Source organism: Ochotona curzoniae, unplaced genomic scaffold, assembly GCF_017591425.1.
Source record: "Ochotona curzoniae isolate NIBS_2020 unplaced genomic scaffold, NIBS_Ocur_1.0 contig_21, whole genome shotgun sequence".
Taxonomy (NCBI): domain Eukaryota; kingdom Metazoa; phylum Chordata; class Mammalia; order Lagomorpha; family Ochotonidae; genus Ochotona; species Ochotona curzoniae.
In genome coordinates, this window is record NW_024465322.1 from 3,852,872 (window position 1) to 3,870,382 (window position 17,511).

The following is a 17,511-nucleotide window of genomic DNA, read 5'->3' on the forward strand; positions in this document are numbered from 1 at the left end:
AGAGATGGGGCTGGAGATAGAACTGACCCAGCAATCGCAACTACAAGTGTTTGCATAGGCTGATGGGGGTGACAGACTGAGTCGGACCCTATACTGATAAGCACACGTGAGTCAGATGTGGAATCACTTCTGACGAGGTTTCTTTGGGGATCTCCCCAAACGAACCTCTGGATTTAGAACTCCAACCATGGGGAGCATTGCAGGAGCTGTGGTCTGACCATGGAGTGCATGTGTCAGAACTGGGCCTCCTCAGTGGCTTAGACAGAGCAGTGGATGGCATGCCTGGATGCACATGGAGGATGTGCCAGTCCATTGGAGCCTGCAGAGAACATCTGATACCAATGCAGAGGAAGAAGGGCAGAACAGATTGATTAACTAAGCGTTGACAAGCAAATATCTGGGCAAATGGAGACTCTAAGGTGAACTATGTCAGCCAGTGGAGCTTGGAAGGATTTCTTCATCCTTGGAGCGGTGAGACAGACAACATTTCAGAATCACTGAAACCACTTGAGTAGAACCTTCCATATCGGGAATCCTAGGATGGCAGCAGGTGGCCGTTCCCCACCCCCAGGTACTGAGGTGGTTGGGAGGCTGGGTGTGGCTTCCCTCCCCAACTGCCCATTTCCCCCAGACACAGGAAGAAAAAAAAAAAAAAAGAAAGAAAATATGGAAACAATGGTCTCACCTACTTTCCCTTAATCCTCGACTCTTCCCAACTTAAACAATTATGTAAACACCAAAAAATAAAATTTGTATTAAAATAACTACATATTTTTAAGTGCACTATGACAAAGGCAGTAGGCCACAGAATTCTTTTTGACCGTCTCCAATCATACTCACTAAACAGCCATTCCCCTTATCTCCCACCCTAGACCCTTATTTTGGATATTTGTGGCCTGATGTCTGCTTTCACTGAGCGCTATGTCAAGTTCATCTTGTATGTATCCGTATGCCATTCCTTTTCACAGCTGAATACTGTTCTACTGTATGGGTGTACCTAGATCCAGTTTTTAAAATCTGCTGTGAAATCATGAATATATTCTAATAATTTTACAGAAAACATTTGAAAAAGAAGGAAAAATTCTTCTCACCCCCCTCTCTCAATATAGTTATTATAGTGGGGACTTTTTTCTTATGAGAATGTTTTTCCATAGCTTGATCAGAGGGCATAATTATTTCAATGCTCTTTCAAATGATTTCATAATGTTTTTTTGTATGCTGTTAACATTATCTTTACACATAAAGATTCTGGGTTCTAGGTGTAGGGTTAAAGTGCAGAAAGACAATAGGATTCTTAATGAGTTGGTATAAAATTATTAACAGGAACACGCAGTACTGGGAACTCTTTTTTTCTTTCCAAGAATATTACCTCTCTAAAGATTCTTTCTAAAAATATCATCAATCAGAAATTACACGTGGTAGAAAAAGGGCTGGAAATGGTCTCAGGTTTTCTCAAGATCTTGTTGTCAGCATGGTGGCACCACGGGTTAAGCCACCACCTGTGACTCCAGCACCCTGTTGGAGTATTCTAGATGTTCAACTCCCCATCCAGCTCCCTGATAATGCGCCTACAAAATGCTGGAGAAGACGGCCCAATTGCCTAGGCCCTTGCTACCCACGTGGGAGGCCTAGATGAAGCTTCTGGCTTCGGCCTAGCAAAGCCTCTGTTGTGGTCAATTGGAGAGTGAACCTGGGGATGGGAGACCTTTCTGTTCATACTTACAATGATAAACTGCAGAGAATTTATGGGAAAATGTACCTTCAAAATCATCCTTGAGAAAATCAGGATTCTTGGTGCTGATCTTGCAGGTGGGCCCTGAGTAGCCAGGATCACAGATGCACTTGGTTCCGTTGATACAGCTTCCATGGCCGTTACACATCTCCTCACACTGGGGGCCAATGTAGACATTATCAACGGCCCACGTCACTGGCTGAGAACCAGCAGGATAAAATCCCTGGTACCATCTGAAACGTACAGATCTGGAAAAGAGTCGTGAGTCTTTCAAAGGCTATTCACAGAGCAGTAGAGCTTTAAGGGTAGGCGCATGGGGGATCAATGAACACTGGGCAGGTCCAACCTGCACATCACACTCAAGAAGCAGAACACAGGATTTTGCATTTCTGGAACTAGATTGTACTTCTCAGTGGCTCTAAGTTTTGCCAGTGTATTTCCTGCTGCCTTCAAGAATGTCATAATCCTGTTACTATGTCAAAATTCTACCTGATGCCTGGTGTGGTAGCCTAGTGGCTGAAGTCCTCGCCTTGGGCATGCTGGGATCCCATATGGGCACCAGTTCTTATCCCAGCAACCCCGCTTCTCATCCAGCTCCCTGCTTGTGGCCTGGGAAAGCAGTTGAGGATGGCCCAAAGCCTTGGGACCTTGTACCAGCTTCGGATTAGCTTGGCTCTGGCCATTGTGGTCACTTTGGGAGTGAATCAACAGATGGAAGATCTTCTCTGTTTCTCCTCCTCTCTGTGCAGCTGACTTTCCAATAAAAAATAAATAAATCTTAAAAAAAATTTCTATCCTGTCTTCCCACATTTTCAGTAGTGACTTCTTGGGTGAAGATTTTTCTGTCCCGACTATCTATTCTCTGCATAAATAGCCTCATCTTTTTTACTAACTGAGGTAAAATTCATATAACAAAAATTAACCATTGACCACACTGTAAGGGTACCATTCAGAGGTGCTGAGCAAACATTCTTCTCTAAATCTAAAACATTTTCTCTGCCCCAATCTGCTTTTTGTATCTTCCGACCTTCCTAATCTGGCTACTTCCTATAAGTGAAACTTCATAATACATGTGACCTTTTGTGTCTGGGTTTTAGTCGTTTAGAATTATGTCCCTGAGGTGTGCTCACGTATCAGAATTCCATTCTTTCCCTTTTGTACTGGGTCATATCCCATTGCCTAAAAACTCCGACTTTATTTACCCACTCAGCAGTTGCTCCTTCCTTTTGGCCAACGTGAGTAGGGCTCCACAGAACACTAATGTCCAACATCTTCCATGCTTTTTGGTAGGCTGGTGGAGACACTGTTGGGTCTTACACTAAATAATCAACCTTTTAATTTCTTTCTCCCATGATGTGGATGGAATTCCCACTATCATAGTTACTATAGCTGGTGTTATGTTTAAAGCGGGCCTATTTTCTCTACTGGTCATGGGCACATGGAAGCCAACTCTATGTCTCCATTTTTATATCTTTTCATGGCACCCAATGAAGTGTTTCACACACAATGAAAGACCAGAATATGTTTGCTATGATTTATTGTGAAAGGTCTTATCCAAATGTTTTGTTTCTAGAGTTTGGTAGCTCATAAAACAGAGCAAGTTCCCACACACTATTTTAATCCTAATTTCATTGTTGATACCAAGATTCCATCTACATTAAGCATGCCCTGAAAATGCCAGTTCATAATTAAATTTTATTTTCCAGGACTTGTCAGAATTTAGTTTTGGCAAGAAGCACTTCTTACCTTTTGAACTTTGAGACTGCTGAGCTGAGGGAAATGGCTGGAGTTTTCCTTTGAACCAAAGCCTACATGGATTTTTTTGAACTTCTTTTTTTTATTCAAATGTTCTGAATACAGATGAGCCACCTTGGTTGGATATTTATTATTGTTCACCTGCCTTGACACAGAAACTGCAAGCACTATGATAAATGGACTGAAGCGTCCGATTTTACTGTGGCTCCCCTCTGCTAAAACTTTATTTTGAACATTCCTCACTGTCCACCCTCCTCGGTGACTGTCAGCCTCTCTTCTTCCTGGCCAGTAGGACTCAAAAGGCTCTGTTTTGAAAACATAAACTTAACCTTTCAGGCACCCAATACTGCATTCAATAAGTAGGGTTCTTGATGGAGTCATAATGGAACTGCACGAGACAAAAACAATTAGGATGTTTAAAGACAAAAACAAAAAGACTCTAAGAAAGGACGCAAAGGTGGGATATGAATCAAATCAGATGGAAATTCAATACTGAGGTTTGGAATGTAGAACGGGCTATACCTGAATGCTAAAGGGGCCACGTGGACACCTGACTACATTCGCTACACTCTTGCTAACTAGCATGGAGTATGTGCAAAGAAGAGGGTTATTTGAACACGCATTACACACACACATACACACACACACACACACACACACACACACACACAAGAGCCTCTAGCTCTTAAGCCGTGATCACATACCACGTTGAATGCGAACTAAGAAACGGTTCAATGAGTTGGAGAAAATGTTAACTTTTGCCTCCCGGCAATTCATGCCTGTGTGGGCTTTAAGGAGCGTGCTAATTCTTTTCCATAAACAAGGACAGGAGAACACCATTAAGGCAAACGCTCCTCTTGACAGAAATGATGGAGGGCAGCTTAAAAGGTGGGTTTATACCATTCTGAGAGCGGAGTTGCCTCCTTAATTCTTTTCATGGCAATCAAAGTGGTGTGGAATACATAGAAGGACACAACAGTCCAGGTTCTGCACATGATGATAGGATGTGTTTTACAAGCGGATGAACACACACACACACCTACATTTCCTTTGTTCAGATTTCTATGTGAAATGACATGCCTCGTGGGATGGTCCAGCATGGGGTCTGTCACCAGTGCTGGGTGAGGCGGTCTTCATGACAATGGGGCACTCTTGTGACCTGGGCATCTTCCCCAATTTCTCTGATTGGCAGATAATGGTGATTTAGTCTCCGAGTTCCTTGAGATCTTGTCCACATGGAATGTGATAAAGAAAGTTTTGGCTGGAAAAACTGACACCACGGCCCACCGGCTGTCTTGAGGGTGATATTTTCGCACTGAATCTAGTTTTTCATTGGGCAACCAAGCAGAAATTAGGTTTATTTCGGCATGAAAGTGAAAACCTGGCACTTCTCAGCAGTCCCAGGATGGAGCTGGTGGGATCCTTTTGCCATGAGTGCCTGTCCCAGTTGGTTTAGGCTGTTATAATAACCAGTGACATACACTGGGGAGCCAATAAGGCAACATAAATTGATTCCCTACACTCATAGAGGCTGGAAAAATCCGAGATCGAGGGGTAGCAGCATTTTAGTGTGGGGTGAGGGAATTCTCTCCGGTCCACAGATGAGCCTCCTGGCTACGGCCACATGTGATAGAAGGACGGCACCATTCTCTGGCACCCTTTTCATGCCTTTGTCCCATCTGGGAGGGCTCCAGCCTTCAGATCTAATTACTTTCCCAGAAGTTCCACCTACTGATGCCATCACTTTGGAATTTAAGATACTAGCTGTGAATTCTGGGGCTGGGAAGGATACAAACTTCCAGCTGACAGCTTTGCCCAAGTGATTGTCCTTCCATGCCATCTCCCTGCTCAGCCAGCCTGTGGGCATGACTTCTGGGCAGCTACTCTTCTATTGTACCCCTGGGCTCCCTGGTCAGGGCTGACAGGCTCAGAATAGGGTTTTCTTTTTCGGGACTCTGGTGTTCAGTGTCACGAAAGGCTGGAGCCGTGGCTGGCTCAGTGTGTCAGCTTGGGGAAAAAAGGCTCCACGATTCTTGCTGCTGGGGTCTCCTCGTGTTTTCTGAGTGAGGTGCGTGCGATTCCCTGCTGTCTTTCCCAGTAAGTTTTTCCACTTTGTAAATAAGCCTCTCTCATCATCTTAATACAATGAATTTTGGAGAAGGATTGTTTTTGGAACTGTCTGCTCCCCCTCTACTGTAGACTCCTTTTGCAGACAAGCTCTGCCCAACTTATAGTAGCTTTCTGATTTGTCCATTCCAATAAGCTGCACAAACTCCTTGCAAGAGTCCCATTATTTGCAAAGAACCTTCAAGTCACGTGGCTTAGTAATGCTTATTTTTAACATTGTTGTTACATCTGAAATAAACTAACATAATACTCTTTTAATAAAAAAGGTCAGATATTCTATGAGAACGATGTCATGATGTGATAGCACGGTTAGTCAATGACACAACTGACAACACGAAACCTTAAGGTTCTTAGCAATGCGATTATGAAAATTATGCTAAGCATCAATGGATCTATGTTCAAAGAGAATTTAGACTTTTGAAAAGTCACTTTCACTCCTTTATTTTTTTTTGGAAACAAACTAGGGATCCCTAATTTTGCTTGAAGAACCCACAATTTCTAATTATGCTGAGCTTTACTTCAGGAATATAAATCTACTTCCATCTTGAAAGTAGAGTATCAGTACTTTCTTCTTTTGTTTTTGACATACTCTAAAAGAAGAAATGCTTTTTTTCTGAGAGTAAAGACAGAAAATTCTGAGGCAGGCTTCCTCTCTGACTTTCCCTCTTTGTTCGTGGATATTATTAGTTTTGGTTTTTGAACTCCACTTTTCATTTCATTTCTATTAGGGCTAAAGTCCTTCATCTCTGAGTAGCTTTACAACAGAAGAGTCAAATGTATGTAACTAGAATGCTGAGAGAGGTTGAAAATGCAGAAGTGCCTGGGGGAAAAGTGCTAGCACTTGGGCATTTATTTCTGGAGGTGGGGCTGGCAGGAGGAGGGCAACAGCATGAAGGTGAAGGCACATTTCTGCTGTCTCCGAATGGATGCAAAACATACTCATGGGAAAAAGTGAACCGTACTACACAGGGTGTAGCCTGCAACCTTTACCTGCAAGCTGTTAGTACTTAGGTTAGCTCACGGCTTGATGCCTTCACTAGTCATTGCCTGGCTTCAAATGAGATAGCGTTAGACGTGGAAGGGAAACTGTCCCCGTGATCAACTAATTGACAAATAGACAATGACTTCAGGGTTGCGTTGCAAAAAAAAAAAAAAAACAAAAAAAAAAAGAAAGAAACACAGGCAACACCACGCAGCAGGCCCTCACCCGCACAGGTGCAGCTTCCCGAAGTGCACGATCTCCCTCCTCCAGCCCTGGGTGGTGCCCGCATAGTAGGTGCTGCTTGGGTGGTGCTCGGTGGAGCACAAGGAGCTGACATGGCTGCTGCTGTGGGAACAGAGAGGCAGCAGCAGGTGCCAAGTGGCCCCAAAGTCCCTCGAGAATTCCAGTCTGACCGGATCAGCGGATGAGCTATCCGTCGAGCATCCAACATTGATCTTGGAGAAGAAGAAGAAAAAAAGGATGTGAATTACCCCAGAGCAACAAGCCCTGAAATGATTCCCCACTTCATTATTTTCTAGAGTGCATTTTCCTGGGAACTGTCTTGCTGAAATATTTCACATCAAAAGATTTGGTTTCGCCTAACTGAGCAACATCACACATTCCCACTAAATCATAATTTTTCATAAATAACCTCAACGGGCACCATGCAGAATGTAGGTAAATCAGAAGCTGGGAGAATTTCAAATGTCACTTTTGACCCACTGGCACAGTCAGGTCAAGCAAATCATTATGAGAACACTGCTACCTTAATCCTTACCAGTCTACCGAATAACTTTTTTCTTTTAATTCTTGCCTATCAAATAATCCCCCAAATCTTTGCATATGGGAACTCTTCAGCACATATTCAGTACCAAAACAAAATGGAGTATGGACACTATTGACCTGGTTCAGGGGAAGACTTTTTTGTTTTTAAGAAGCAAACAACAGCAGCAGCATATATATGCAATATACCATTTAGATATAAGCTCCGTGGTGAAATGTCATGCCAGCTGAGTAAATCAAGCTGTCGCCTTGAGAGTTAGTTTGTGAGTGTCATGGGGATGCAGTTCGCCTTCTCGCAGATTTTCCACACGCAACATTATGCTGTGATCTCCAGTGCCCGCGTGGCACAGGGGTCTCATCCGGCCTGCACGGTCACGTTTCTAACCTCTGATCCACTTCCCTACAGTCCTCCCATGCCCACCGCAGCCACCCACTGTTTTGCTCTCCATATAACAATCTTTGTCATCATTAGGGAAATAACCACTCCATTCTCTTTTCTCTTTTCTAGGACATACCTGTAACACCTGATTAAAGAATTGTATGTGATTCTCTCTACGAAACAAAAAAAGCCCCCTTACAACTGGGACGAATATTTTCTTGCTATCATATTACAATATCAGCCAGTTGTATATACACATACACACACAGAGCTATATAACCATACACACACATACATATAAAGTTATTCCCTGGTGTCTGCCGTGCGGGACTTGTTCTAGAATACCATAAATCCAGAGATGCTCAAGTCTCATTGTAAAATGGTGTCGTATTTGCATAGAATCTATACATATTGTCCCATATGCTATCAATCCTTTCTGGCATACGTGCAGTATGTAACGCAATGTAAATATGAAAACAATTGCTACACTGCATTGCTTAGGGAATAAGAAGGAAAATTCTATAGCTGTTCAGCATGGATACAGTGATATCATGAATATTTTCCATCTATAGTTGGCTGCATCCATAGATGTGGAATCCATGAATACAGAGGACTGTATGCGCTTATTTATATGGCTATATATATTATTCCTATATATGAATATATATATTAATGTGTTTGCTCCTTTATTATCTGACGAGTAAAATATTGACACGTGATAAACTTTAATAGGCGCTTGCTTCTACTTGAATTTTTTTGATAACAGATTTCCTAAAAGGGCAGAAGCTGCCTCCTTTTATTATCATTTAAAGCATAAAGTAAAGTTCGAAAATATAACTCAGAGCTGAAAATAGAGAATAATGATTTCATCACTCAGGAATAATTTGGTCTCTGGCTCGTGACGTTACAAGAAACAAACCTAATTTAGAGGATGTGGAAAGTACGCAAAGCAGATATTCAAAAGCATACGGATGCAATTAGGCACTGTTGATTAATCTGTACATTTCAAATTTTAGGACGCATAAAGGGACACATAAAATTGGGCATATGCATGGAGCACCATGGAACGCTTTGATGCACACAGACATTTTCTGAGGTTCTATCAGGACCGACCTAAACATCTCCTTATCGGCACTGTTTTCAGTAAGTGCACTACTCCAGCCCTATCCTCTAAAGCCAGTATTGTTCTAACATTACTATTTCTGAACACTGGGATAACCTCCTGTGGGTCTACTTATTTAAGCTTTTAAAACATGTTAATTATTACATGTGCTCTCTTGACTAATACAACGAGCACACGAATATTCATAAAATATATAGAGCAAACATCTGAAATTATGAAAACAAAGCACAAGATTGTTCTATCTGGTAAAATTCATGACGCCATGAAAAAGATTATATAAATGCACAGGCATAGCTTTAACTACAGGGAACTACGGTGATAACAGCCCCAGAACGGTGTGATCCTTTCTATTTTTATATTTAAAATCATTTATTTCAACAATTCTCCATTGTAGTAGGCAAGGAAAGCTATGTTATAAATAAAGGACAAAAATTCAGACATAAACCTTAGTAAGACAATTGGTTCTGCTAATAAAAGTGAATTATGATGCTATAAATTTCTTACGGCTTTGCACAAAAACGAGAAGTTACAACGCATGAAATTATCTGAGAGCTTCCTCCTTTCCCCTAGATTTTGTTCAACAATTGAAGGCATTTCTACTGGAACAGAATCAAGTACCTCAAACTGTATGATGGTGTTCTCGTTCACACTGAGGTCACGGGTTGTGATGGAGTGTTCCCCAACCTCATTGGAGACAAACACCATGGCTGAATCTTCCTCCCTGTTACACAAGACAACACCGACGAATTCACTTAGACAAGAATTCATCATAATGTGTCAAGTTGTGGTTTGCTTTTTAGTAGCTTCTCCATGAAATACTTACGGGGCTCCCTTTGAAGAATATGGACAATAAAGACCAATGTTACCACCAGGGTAGAAAAACCAGTTGTCTTCTCTGGGTCCAAAGTCAAACGTGTCCAGAAGCATCACAGGGTTGTTCAAGTTATTTCCATCAATAACGAAGTCATCAACAATCCAGATTTCTTCTTTTTTACCTAAGACATTTTTATTTTGGATAAAGTCAGGCTTCGCAATGATGGCAATCTGATAGGCAATTATTATTATTATTATTATTATTTTTTTTGCATATTGGAAGAAAAGAGAAGGAACTGAGTACCAGTATCTGAACAGATGTCTTCAAGACAGACAAAGGACTCGGACTATGTGACGCGTACTCCTAAGTGGAAGAAATGCACCTTGCAGCCTCGAGGACTGACATAGCATAGGGCTGCCTTGCTAAGTCCAGAAGGCTGTGACAGACAGGGAGGGAAATTGTATTGTCCGTTCTGTCACAGCAGCACGATGGACCTTCACCAGCCGGAATGGGCTGCAAAGTGTAGGATGACCGTGAGGATGGGCTGGGCAGTCAGCCACGGACTCAGGACCAGTATGCTAACTAATCTACTATAGCAGTAATTCACAGCTGCTTTTTAGGGTAACCCATGACTTCTTAGTCCCACTTGTCAGTCAGGCTGAAGGATGATCGTGGCCATGACATCACACCCCAATTCAAACGCTTGAACTGCTTTCATGTCTACTCTGTGATACACAATACCGCGCTTTTCTCACGGTAGCGGGAGTTGACTCGGTGGCTCAGGCTGGGTGTTTAGGGAAGTTGTCTCAGAGTGAGGAAGGTCAACCCTCAGGCTGCGAGGGAATGCAACTGTGCCAAGTAGCCTGGCTGTTGTGGCCATCTGGGGAGTGAAGCAATGCATGCCAAGTGTTTTCTGTTTCTCTCTGTAACGTGGCCTTTCATAGGAATAAATCTTTAAAAACAAACATAAAAAAAAGCCCTCATGTTTTATGATAGGACCCAGTTACACTTGGATCATCAAGAACATACGAGTCAGGTAGGAAAAGATGAAAAAAGAGATATAGAAAGAATAAGCTTTGTCAAAAAGGACGCAGGGGCAAGGCTTGTGGTATGGACTGCTAAGCCATTCATGCACTCCACACACACACACACACCCAACCCCTAAAAACAAACAGGTTCACATGCCACTGCCAGTTTTGATCACAGGACAACACGTGCGTTTTTACCATTATTGTAAGGCTGCCAGAGTCTGAATCTTGTGGCATTGGTTTGGGCGGTGTAGGGCAGGGCAACATTGATGAAAAGTATATTGGTTGTTTGAGGGAAGTAAAATTCGTCCATCAGGTGCCAAGTGATTCCTCCGGTGACGGAGAACTGCAGGAGAATGGAGTGAGATCTTTCTGGCGTACCTAGGAAGGAGACAGCACAGGCACGGCGTGTATTTGTGACAACCACGGTAAGAAGGCAGGTGCTTAGCCTATTGTTTTGGAATCAGTGCACAGACCAACTTCTCCTTACACACAGGCTTGCTGGCCCAAATGCCTCAGATGCAGCTTAAAAGCTATGATGGCGTGGGCTTCCTGCAGAAACACATCTCAAACACACGTTCACTTTTGGACCTGCACAAAGTACTGCCTCTCTCAGATAGTCACACATCTTCTATAGTCAGGAAATGTTACATCATGCTTTTGTTTTTTGGTTTCTATATATGTCACAATTTTTCAAAAGGTCAAGTGTTGAAATCTGAGGATACATGAAAAAAAAAATACCTGAAAATTTACTATGGATGCAATGACATTTTAAAAGACAATTTAGTGGCTAGAAAATAATGACAAAGAACAGACTTTTTTTTTTTTTTTGAGGGGCAGGGGAGGATTTCACATCTTTAAGAGAAAAGCCAAAAATGTTGTGCTTTTTTTTGGTGTGTGCTTCTTTTTTATACTTAAAATTCTTACAGTGAGCTAGTAGTGGTGGTCTTAGGGCAATAACGAGAAATTTAACTACCATGGAACTGCGGTGATTACAGCTTTATGAAATTTTTAAAAAATCATCAGTTATCTTGCCCCAACAGTAAGATGAACTTAATTTAAAAAAGAGAACATTTATGCCAATCTTTCCATATAATAAAGTTCGTGAGGATTAATAGCATTATATCTTCACGCATGGGAGAAAATTTCTGAAGGGAAAGAACAGAATTCATACCCATGCAGATTCTTACCTTTGGCGATAAATCTAAGGGAAAACTGGACATACATGGTATTGGTACAATCCAGATCTCTTGAAATAAGCATCCTGAGTCCTTCCTGAAAACAAGAACATGTGTGTCACACAACCCACTGCATTGGCAACGCTGCTTTCCTCCGATTTTCCACACCCAACATGTGTTGGCTAAGTAAGAGACAGAACAACCACACAACCCTATAGCAGTCCTTGTTCTCTCCCCATCGCCTTCATTTCTGGTGCCTGAGGAAGACAATTCCACTGCCTCCTCGCTAAATCACATTTTGCTGTGTCTCACAAAAAGCAACGCAAGAGTGATAGCATTCGATAATGACAGGCCTTTTTCAAAAACAGCCTCTTCTGATCACAGCGTGTCCTAAGCAGCAAGCAGGTGCAAAATGTGCCAAATGCTCCCGTTGGAAGCCGGGAACTAGTGGGTAACTTTTCTGGGGGGATCCGAGGAATCCTAGGAACTCATCACTGCCTTGCCTTCTCTGCCAGCCCTGGGGTCTCTCACTCAGGCTGACACAACATCACCTTTTGGTTGAACAAGTGAAATAAGGCATGTAAAAGAGCATAAGAAAAAGGCATGTGCCGAGGCTCTACCCACTCATGCAGAGAAACCAAGGAACGAGGAAGCAACCTCATTTGCCGCAGTAATTTTTTTTCTGCTAATCAGCTATTTCTGGTTACCTGGGATTGACAGCTCAGAAGGTTGTTTTCTTCAGATGTGTATGGGGTGGCAGTGACAATGACACAGAACTGTACTTTGCAAAAGTCCCCGGGGTCCAGCAGGCTTTTTAGTTTCTCAGCTGTGATATCTGAGCAAAATGACTCGTCAGCGCTGTGTGGCTGTGACACTGAGTGGTCACATGGTCAGCTGGGCTCCCAAGTATTAACTCATAGATACTGACAGTGCTTTCAGCCAGAGAGAGCATATTTTTCCTCCACATTTAAACAAGATATTCATTTTTTTTATTGCAAAGGGAGAATTATGGAGAGAAGGAGAGAGACAAAGAAAGATCTTCCATCCTCTGATTTACTCCCCAAATGGCTGCACCAGCTGGAGCTGACTGATCTAAAGCCAGGAGCCAGGAGCTTCTTCCAGGTCTCCTGTGCAGGTGCATGGTCCCAAGATATCTGGGCATCCTCTACTGCTTTCCCGGGTCATAGGCAGGGAGCTGGATGGGAAGTGGAGCAATCTGGGACGTGCACTGGATCCCGGCACTTGCAAAGTCAGATTTTATCCATTTGGCCATTCTGCTGGGCTCTTTTCTCTGCACCTCAACAGTCATGAAAGAACATATTCTTTGTTAGCTGGACACATTTCAAATATAGCTAATTAGATGGAGCCCTCTCTAAGGGCTAGGGTCTAAAACAGACACATAGCTCATTCATATCACCTTGTACTCCTCAAGAAAGGGCCCTCCCCTCTCCCGTTGTCAATGAGGCAATGGAGACTGGCAGAGTTGCAGTGAGTTCCTCAAGGCTACACAGTTTACGAGTGGAGAAAGGAGGGTCTGGACTCAGCTGTGTCAGATTCTGAACCTAAACTCTGTGCTTCGTAAGATTCTAGGGTTGGGGCTGGCATCATGGATTCAGCTTAATCCTCTGCTTGCAGCCCTGGCAGCCCACATGGGCGCTGGCTAGACTCCCAGCTGCTCCACTTCCAATCCAGCTCCCTACTAATGACCTGAGAATACAGCAGAGGATGCCCCAAATCCATGGGCCTCTGCACCCACATGGGAGACCTGAAAGAAGCTCCTGGCTCTCAGCTTAGAACTTAGCTCTGGCTGTTGTGGCCATTTGGGGAGTGAACCAAGCCTCACACATCCCCTCTTTATTTTGCTTTTATGCCTTGTAATGCACCGCCTTGCTCAGGCCATGAAGCCCAATCACTGTCTGCCCTTCGTGGCTCCCTCTTACACACACACATAAGCATAAAGCCTTGGATGTTTTTACAGGTTAGTGCCTTATGGAAGTTGATGGGGAGGGGAGAGTGGCTTCCTCAGCCTGCCGTGAGAGAGCTTTGAGGTGGAGAGTCAAAAGATTCAGCTAATAAATATTCTTGGCTAACATCCAAAGCATTATTCTTCCTCTTTTCCCATGAAGAAGGAATGAAAGAGTAGAGTTGTTCTCCTGGGCCGAGACGAGTATCCTGTAAGAGGCCTCATTTCACACTGTGTTTTGGACGATGGGCATGATTTGCAAGGTGACTGTCCTCCATTGCTGATGTGCTCATTTATGGTTAGGACTGGAGATGGACATTCATACTGGTGTGTTGCCATGCTTGTCCTGTGGTCAGGCTCAGTGATCCGGAAGTGCCCAACGTGAGGGATGCCTTTGCAACCCACACATTATTTTAGTGGGCCATGATACGCCTGCATTTATCAACATGAACATGAGACTATCTGTTCCCCTTTCACGAAAGTTTGCTTTTGTAGGTCAGGCTACAGCCTACGGAATGGCGCACACTGAGCCCTCGCTACAGCTTGCAGGGCTGACACACAAAATGACTGGCTTCACACAAAATGACTGGCTGCTCTTGCATCTGGATGGGTAAAGGTGGAGTACGGAAGACTGTATGTCTTTCTTGTTATGGGGGTTTAAGCATTGGGTTAATTCTATTGCTCAAAAACGTAGCGAGTAAACATCTTCCAATCATGAGAGGTTACAGGGTTTCAGTTTCTGGGCATTCTTAGCTGATTCAAATGGATTAAAAAAAAAGTGGTGGTAATAAGACTAACATTGTCCTAGACCAAGCCCAAGAACTCAAGAGTCTTAACCCCTCAATGTTTGTCACTCTTCCACACTCTTAAGGACTTATAAATCTCTCAGACGTTTTGGGCATTTTCCCCCCTTTCTCATCCAGAACTTGGGAAGAATTCCAACAGGAAGGATAAGCAGCATCTATGAACTATAACTGAAAAAGTTTCAGGGTGCTTAATTTTCTAAGTGTTAAGTGCTGGTCATTCAGATTGTGGAGAAACCCATGCAGAATTGCAAAGATGTCACCGGTATGCCTAGATGAGTCAATTTCTCTATGCTGGGAGAGACGGAATGTGGAAAGTATCCACAGATGAAAAGCTGCAAGCTTAGTGCTAACATCTCTTGCTTAACAACTCTAGTCTGAAACACAAAAACAAACTAACAGTGTTTGAGAATGCTGTTTGACCTAAGCGTTTTTTTTTTTTTAAAGTCATCAAATGATGCTATTTTCAGAAAGAAGACAAAGAATTTTGAAAGGAAAAAGGAGAAACCATTCTTACTTATTCAAAAGTATCACGAATTATGTATTGATTAAGATACGTGCTGTATTCTAGAAATGTAGATTCTGAAAATTGTGTATACATTTTTATGTATACCTGCAGCAGAAAGTAAGGAATATATGATCGTTGAAATGAAATAGGAGCTTATGCCAATAAACTCAACAGGAGAGGAAATGTATTTTGGCTAAAAGACCAGCCTCTAAAATAACAGACCCGGGGAACAGACCCAGAAACACCTCTGGATGGGGCGCTGGGGGGAGGGAAGGACTGTTAGTTAGCAGTGTAAAGAAGTGTGGAAGCCTCTCTGACCCCTTTAAAAACGAGCGACGTTCCGGATTTGATGGGTTCACCATTCAGATCCCCCCTCTCTGCTCCATACACTTCGGGCCACAGGTCAGGATGCAAGTTTCCGTTGAAGTCATCTTTGAGGACGGAGGGCAGAGGGACAACAGGAACGCAGTAAGGTCCACCAAAGCCCCGGTCGCACCTTGGGAACACAGGAGCAGAGATTGGGTATTACGCGGTACACGTGCAACAAGCCATCTTCAGCTTTGCTTCACAAAGAAAAGAAAACCACTGGTTTTCATTAACTTACACACAGCGTCCAGCATCACAAACCCCTCGTCCTGAGCACATCCAAGGACAGCCCGAGGCCAGCACGACATTGTCAATGGCCCAGGAATCAGCTCCCACTGTGTAGTTGGTCTGAATCCACCGGAACCGGGTCCTGGGAGAACTAACCAAAGAAAACGCAGCACTGGTTGGACAAGCAAGCTTGAGCAGCTGTAATAGATGTTCATTTCTTTTTTCTTTCAGAGTGTGCTCCTCCAGGGTCCAGACCCCCCCTTCTCAGAGACACTTTATCTTCACACTAAGTAGTGGATGTTGTTTCCTCTTGACTCACAGCCAGGAGCGTAGAGCATAGACTATTTAAATATTTCACTAGGAATATTTAATATTTATGAACATCTCTCATGTAAGATTCTATAAACACATGCATGACATGGAAGAACTACTTTGGCTGAATGATTTATTCATTTTTTTTTTGAGAGAGAAAGAGAGAGAAGAGAGACCTTTCATCGACTGTTTTCATCTGCTCCCCAAATGGCCACAGCAGCCAGTGTGTGCTAGGCTAAAGCTGGGAGCCAAGAACTTCATCAGGGTCTCCCATATGGGTAACAGAAGCCCAAGGACTTGAGCCATGCTCTGTTACCTTCCTAGGTGCATTAGCAGAAAGCTAGATGAGAAGTGAGGCAGTTGAGACCTGAATGGACGCTCTGATATGGGATGCTGGTGTCCCAAGAGGTAGTTTAACCCACTGTGTCACAATACTGTTCTCCAATTTACTCTCATTTTTGAAATAAGGGTAGCAGGTTGGCTTTTGTATTTAGGCCTTTGCTGCTACTCAGTACCAGGAAAGAGACAAGGAGATGATATGCAAGAGGAAAAGTCAGCACTTGCCAAGCTCTGGCAGTGTGGTCCCTAGTCTACAGCCTCTGAATGCTTTCGGACAGTCAGTGGAAACTACCCTACCCCCGCCCTCTGCTTGGGTTCTCCAGGCTTTGGATCCCTAAAACCAGAGGATTCTTAGATTCATTCTCATGTTTTTCTATTGCACTGGGCATCCACAATCCATACTGTACCGGTCATAAAGCCACTTTCTCCAGTACTAGATATAGCCTTATGGGGGAACAGAGATAGTCCCTGCTTAGGAATGGATCACATGGCTGAAGTTTGTCAGGTGCATGTCTGGGGACGTGGAACATGTCTTCTCAAGCAGAATTTCAGTGGTACCATTACAACTACTGCTGTCTGCCCCACACTAGGCCTTTCTCAGTGTGAGAGCATCGTGGCTTTAAAGTAGAATTCTAATCCCATGGCCACTCTGCTAAATACCTGGATGGAACTGCCATCAGGACCAAACTCCATGAGACGTCAGGATGGCTCCTCCATCATCTGCTCTCTTCCCCAGCTATAGCCTCTGTTTCCTGGCTTCTAGACTCACGCTGAGATCTGGAAACCTGGAAATCTTTCCCATCTCCACTCATGCTTTCTGCTTGGACTTTCAGTGCCACAAATGGTCTCTCATACTCCCTGTCCACTCAAACTCGGCACACACAACATCTCTTCCAGGAAGCTCCCTCCAGCTTTCCCCCAAATTGTTTAGATCATAACTTTCATGTTTCCATGATACCCCTGGGTGTTACTTCTGTTATCAACATACAGCAAATGCAGCTGCGTGGAGGGTCTGTGATCCTAAATTACATAATTAGATCTTGGCATCTGTTCACTTAGCGTCAGAGGCAACAGAACAACGGACATTCAAA

At 43.3% G+C, this 17,511-nt stretch overlaps 1 protein-coding gene across 2 annotated transcripts in view; it reads right to left on the reverse strand.

Annotated features, from left to right (window-relative positions):
- RELN (reelin) overlaps nt 1–17,511 on the reverse strand; it is a 357,318-nt gene that overhangs the window by 49,629 nt on the left and 290,178 nt on the right. For both annotated transcript variants that reach the window (XM_040971387.1, XM_040971386.1), the window contains exons 35-42: nt 15,780–15,920; nt 15,494–15,671; nt 11,914–11,998; nt 10,922–11,104; nt 9,705–9,876; nt 9,500–9,602; nt 6,822–7,051; nt 1,760–1,980 (exon numbers count right to left, since the gene is read on the reverse strand). In XM_040971387.1, the coding sequence (XP_040827321.1) occupies nt 1,760–1,980; nt 6,822–7,051; nt 9,500–9,602; nt 9,705–9,876; nt 10,922–11,104; nt 11,914–11,998; nt 15,494–15,671; nt 15,780–15,920 (1,313 nt within the window). The remainder of the gene's footprint in view (nt 1–1,759; nt 1,981–6,821; nt 7,052–9,499; nt 9,603–9,704; nt 9,877–10,921; nt 11,105–11,913; nt 11,999–15,493; nt 15,672–15,779; nt 15,921–17,511) is intronic.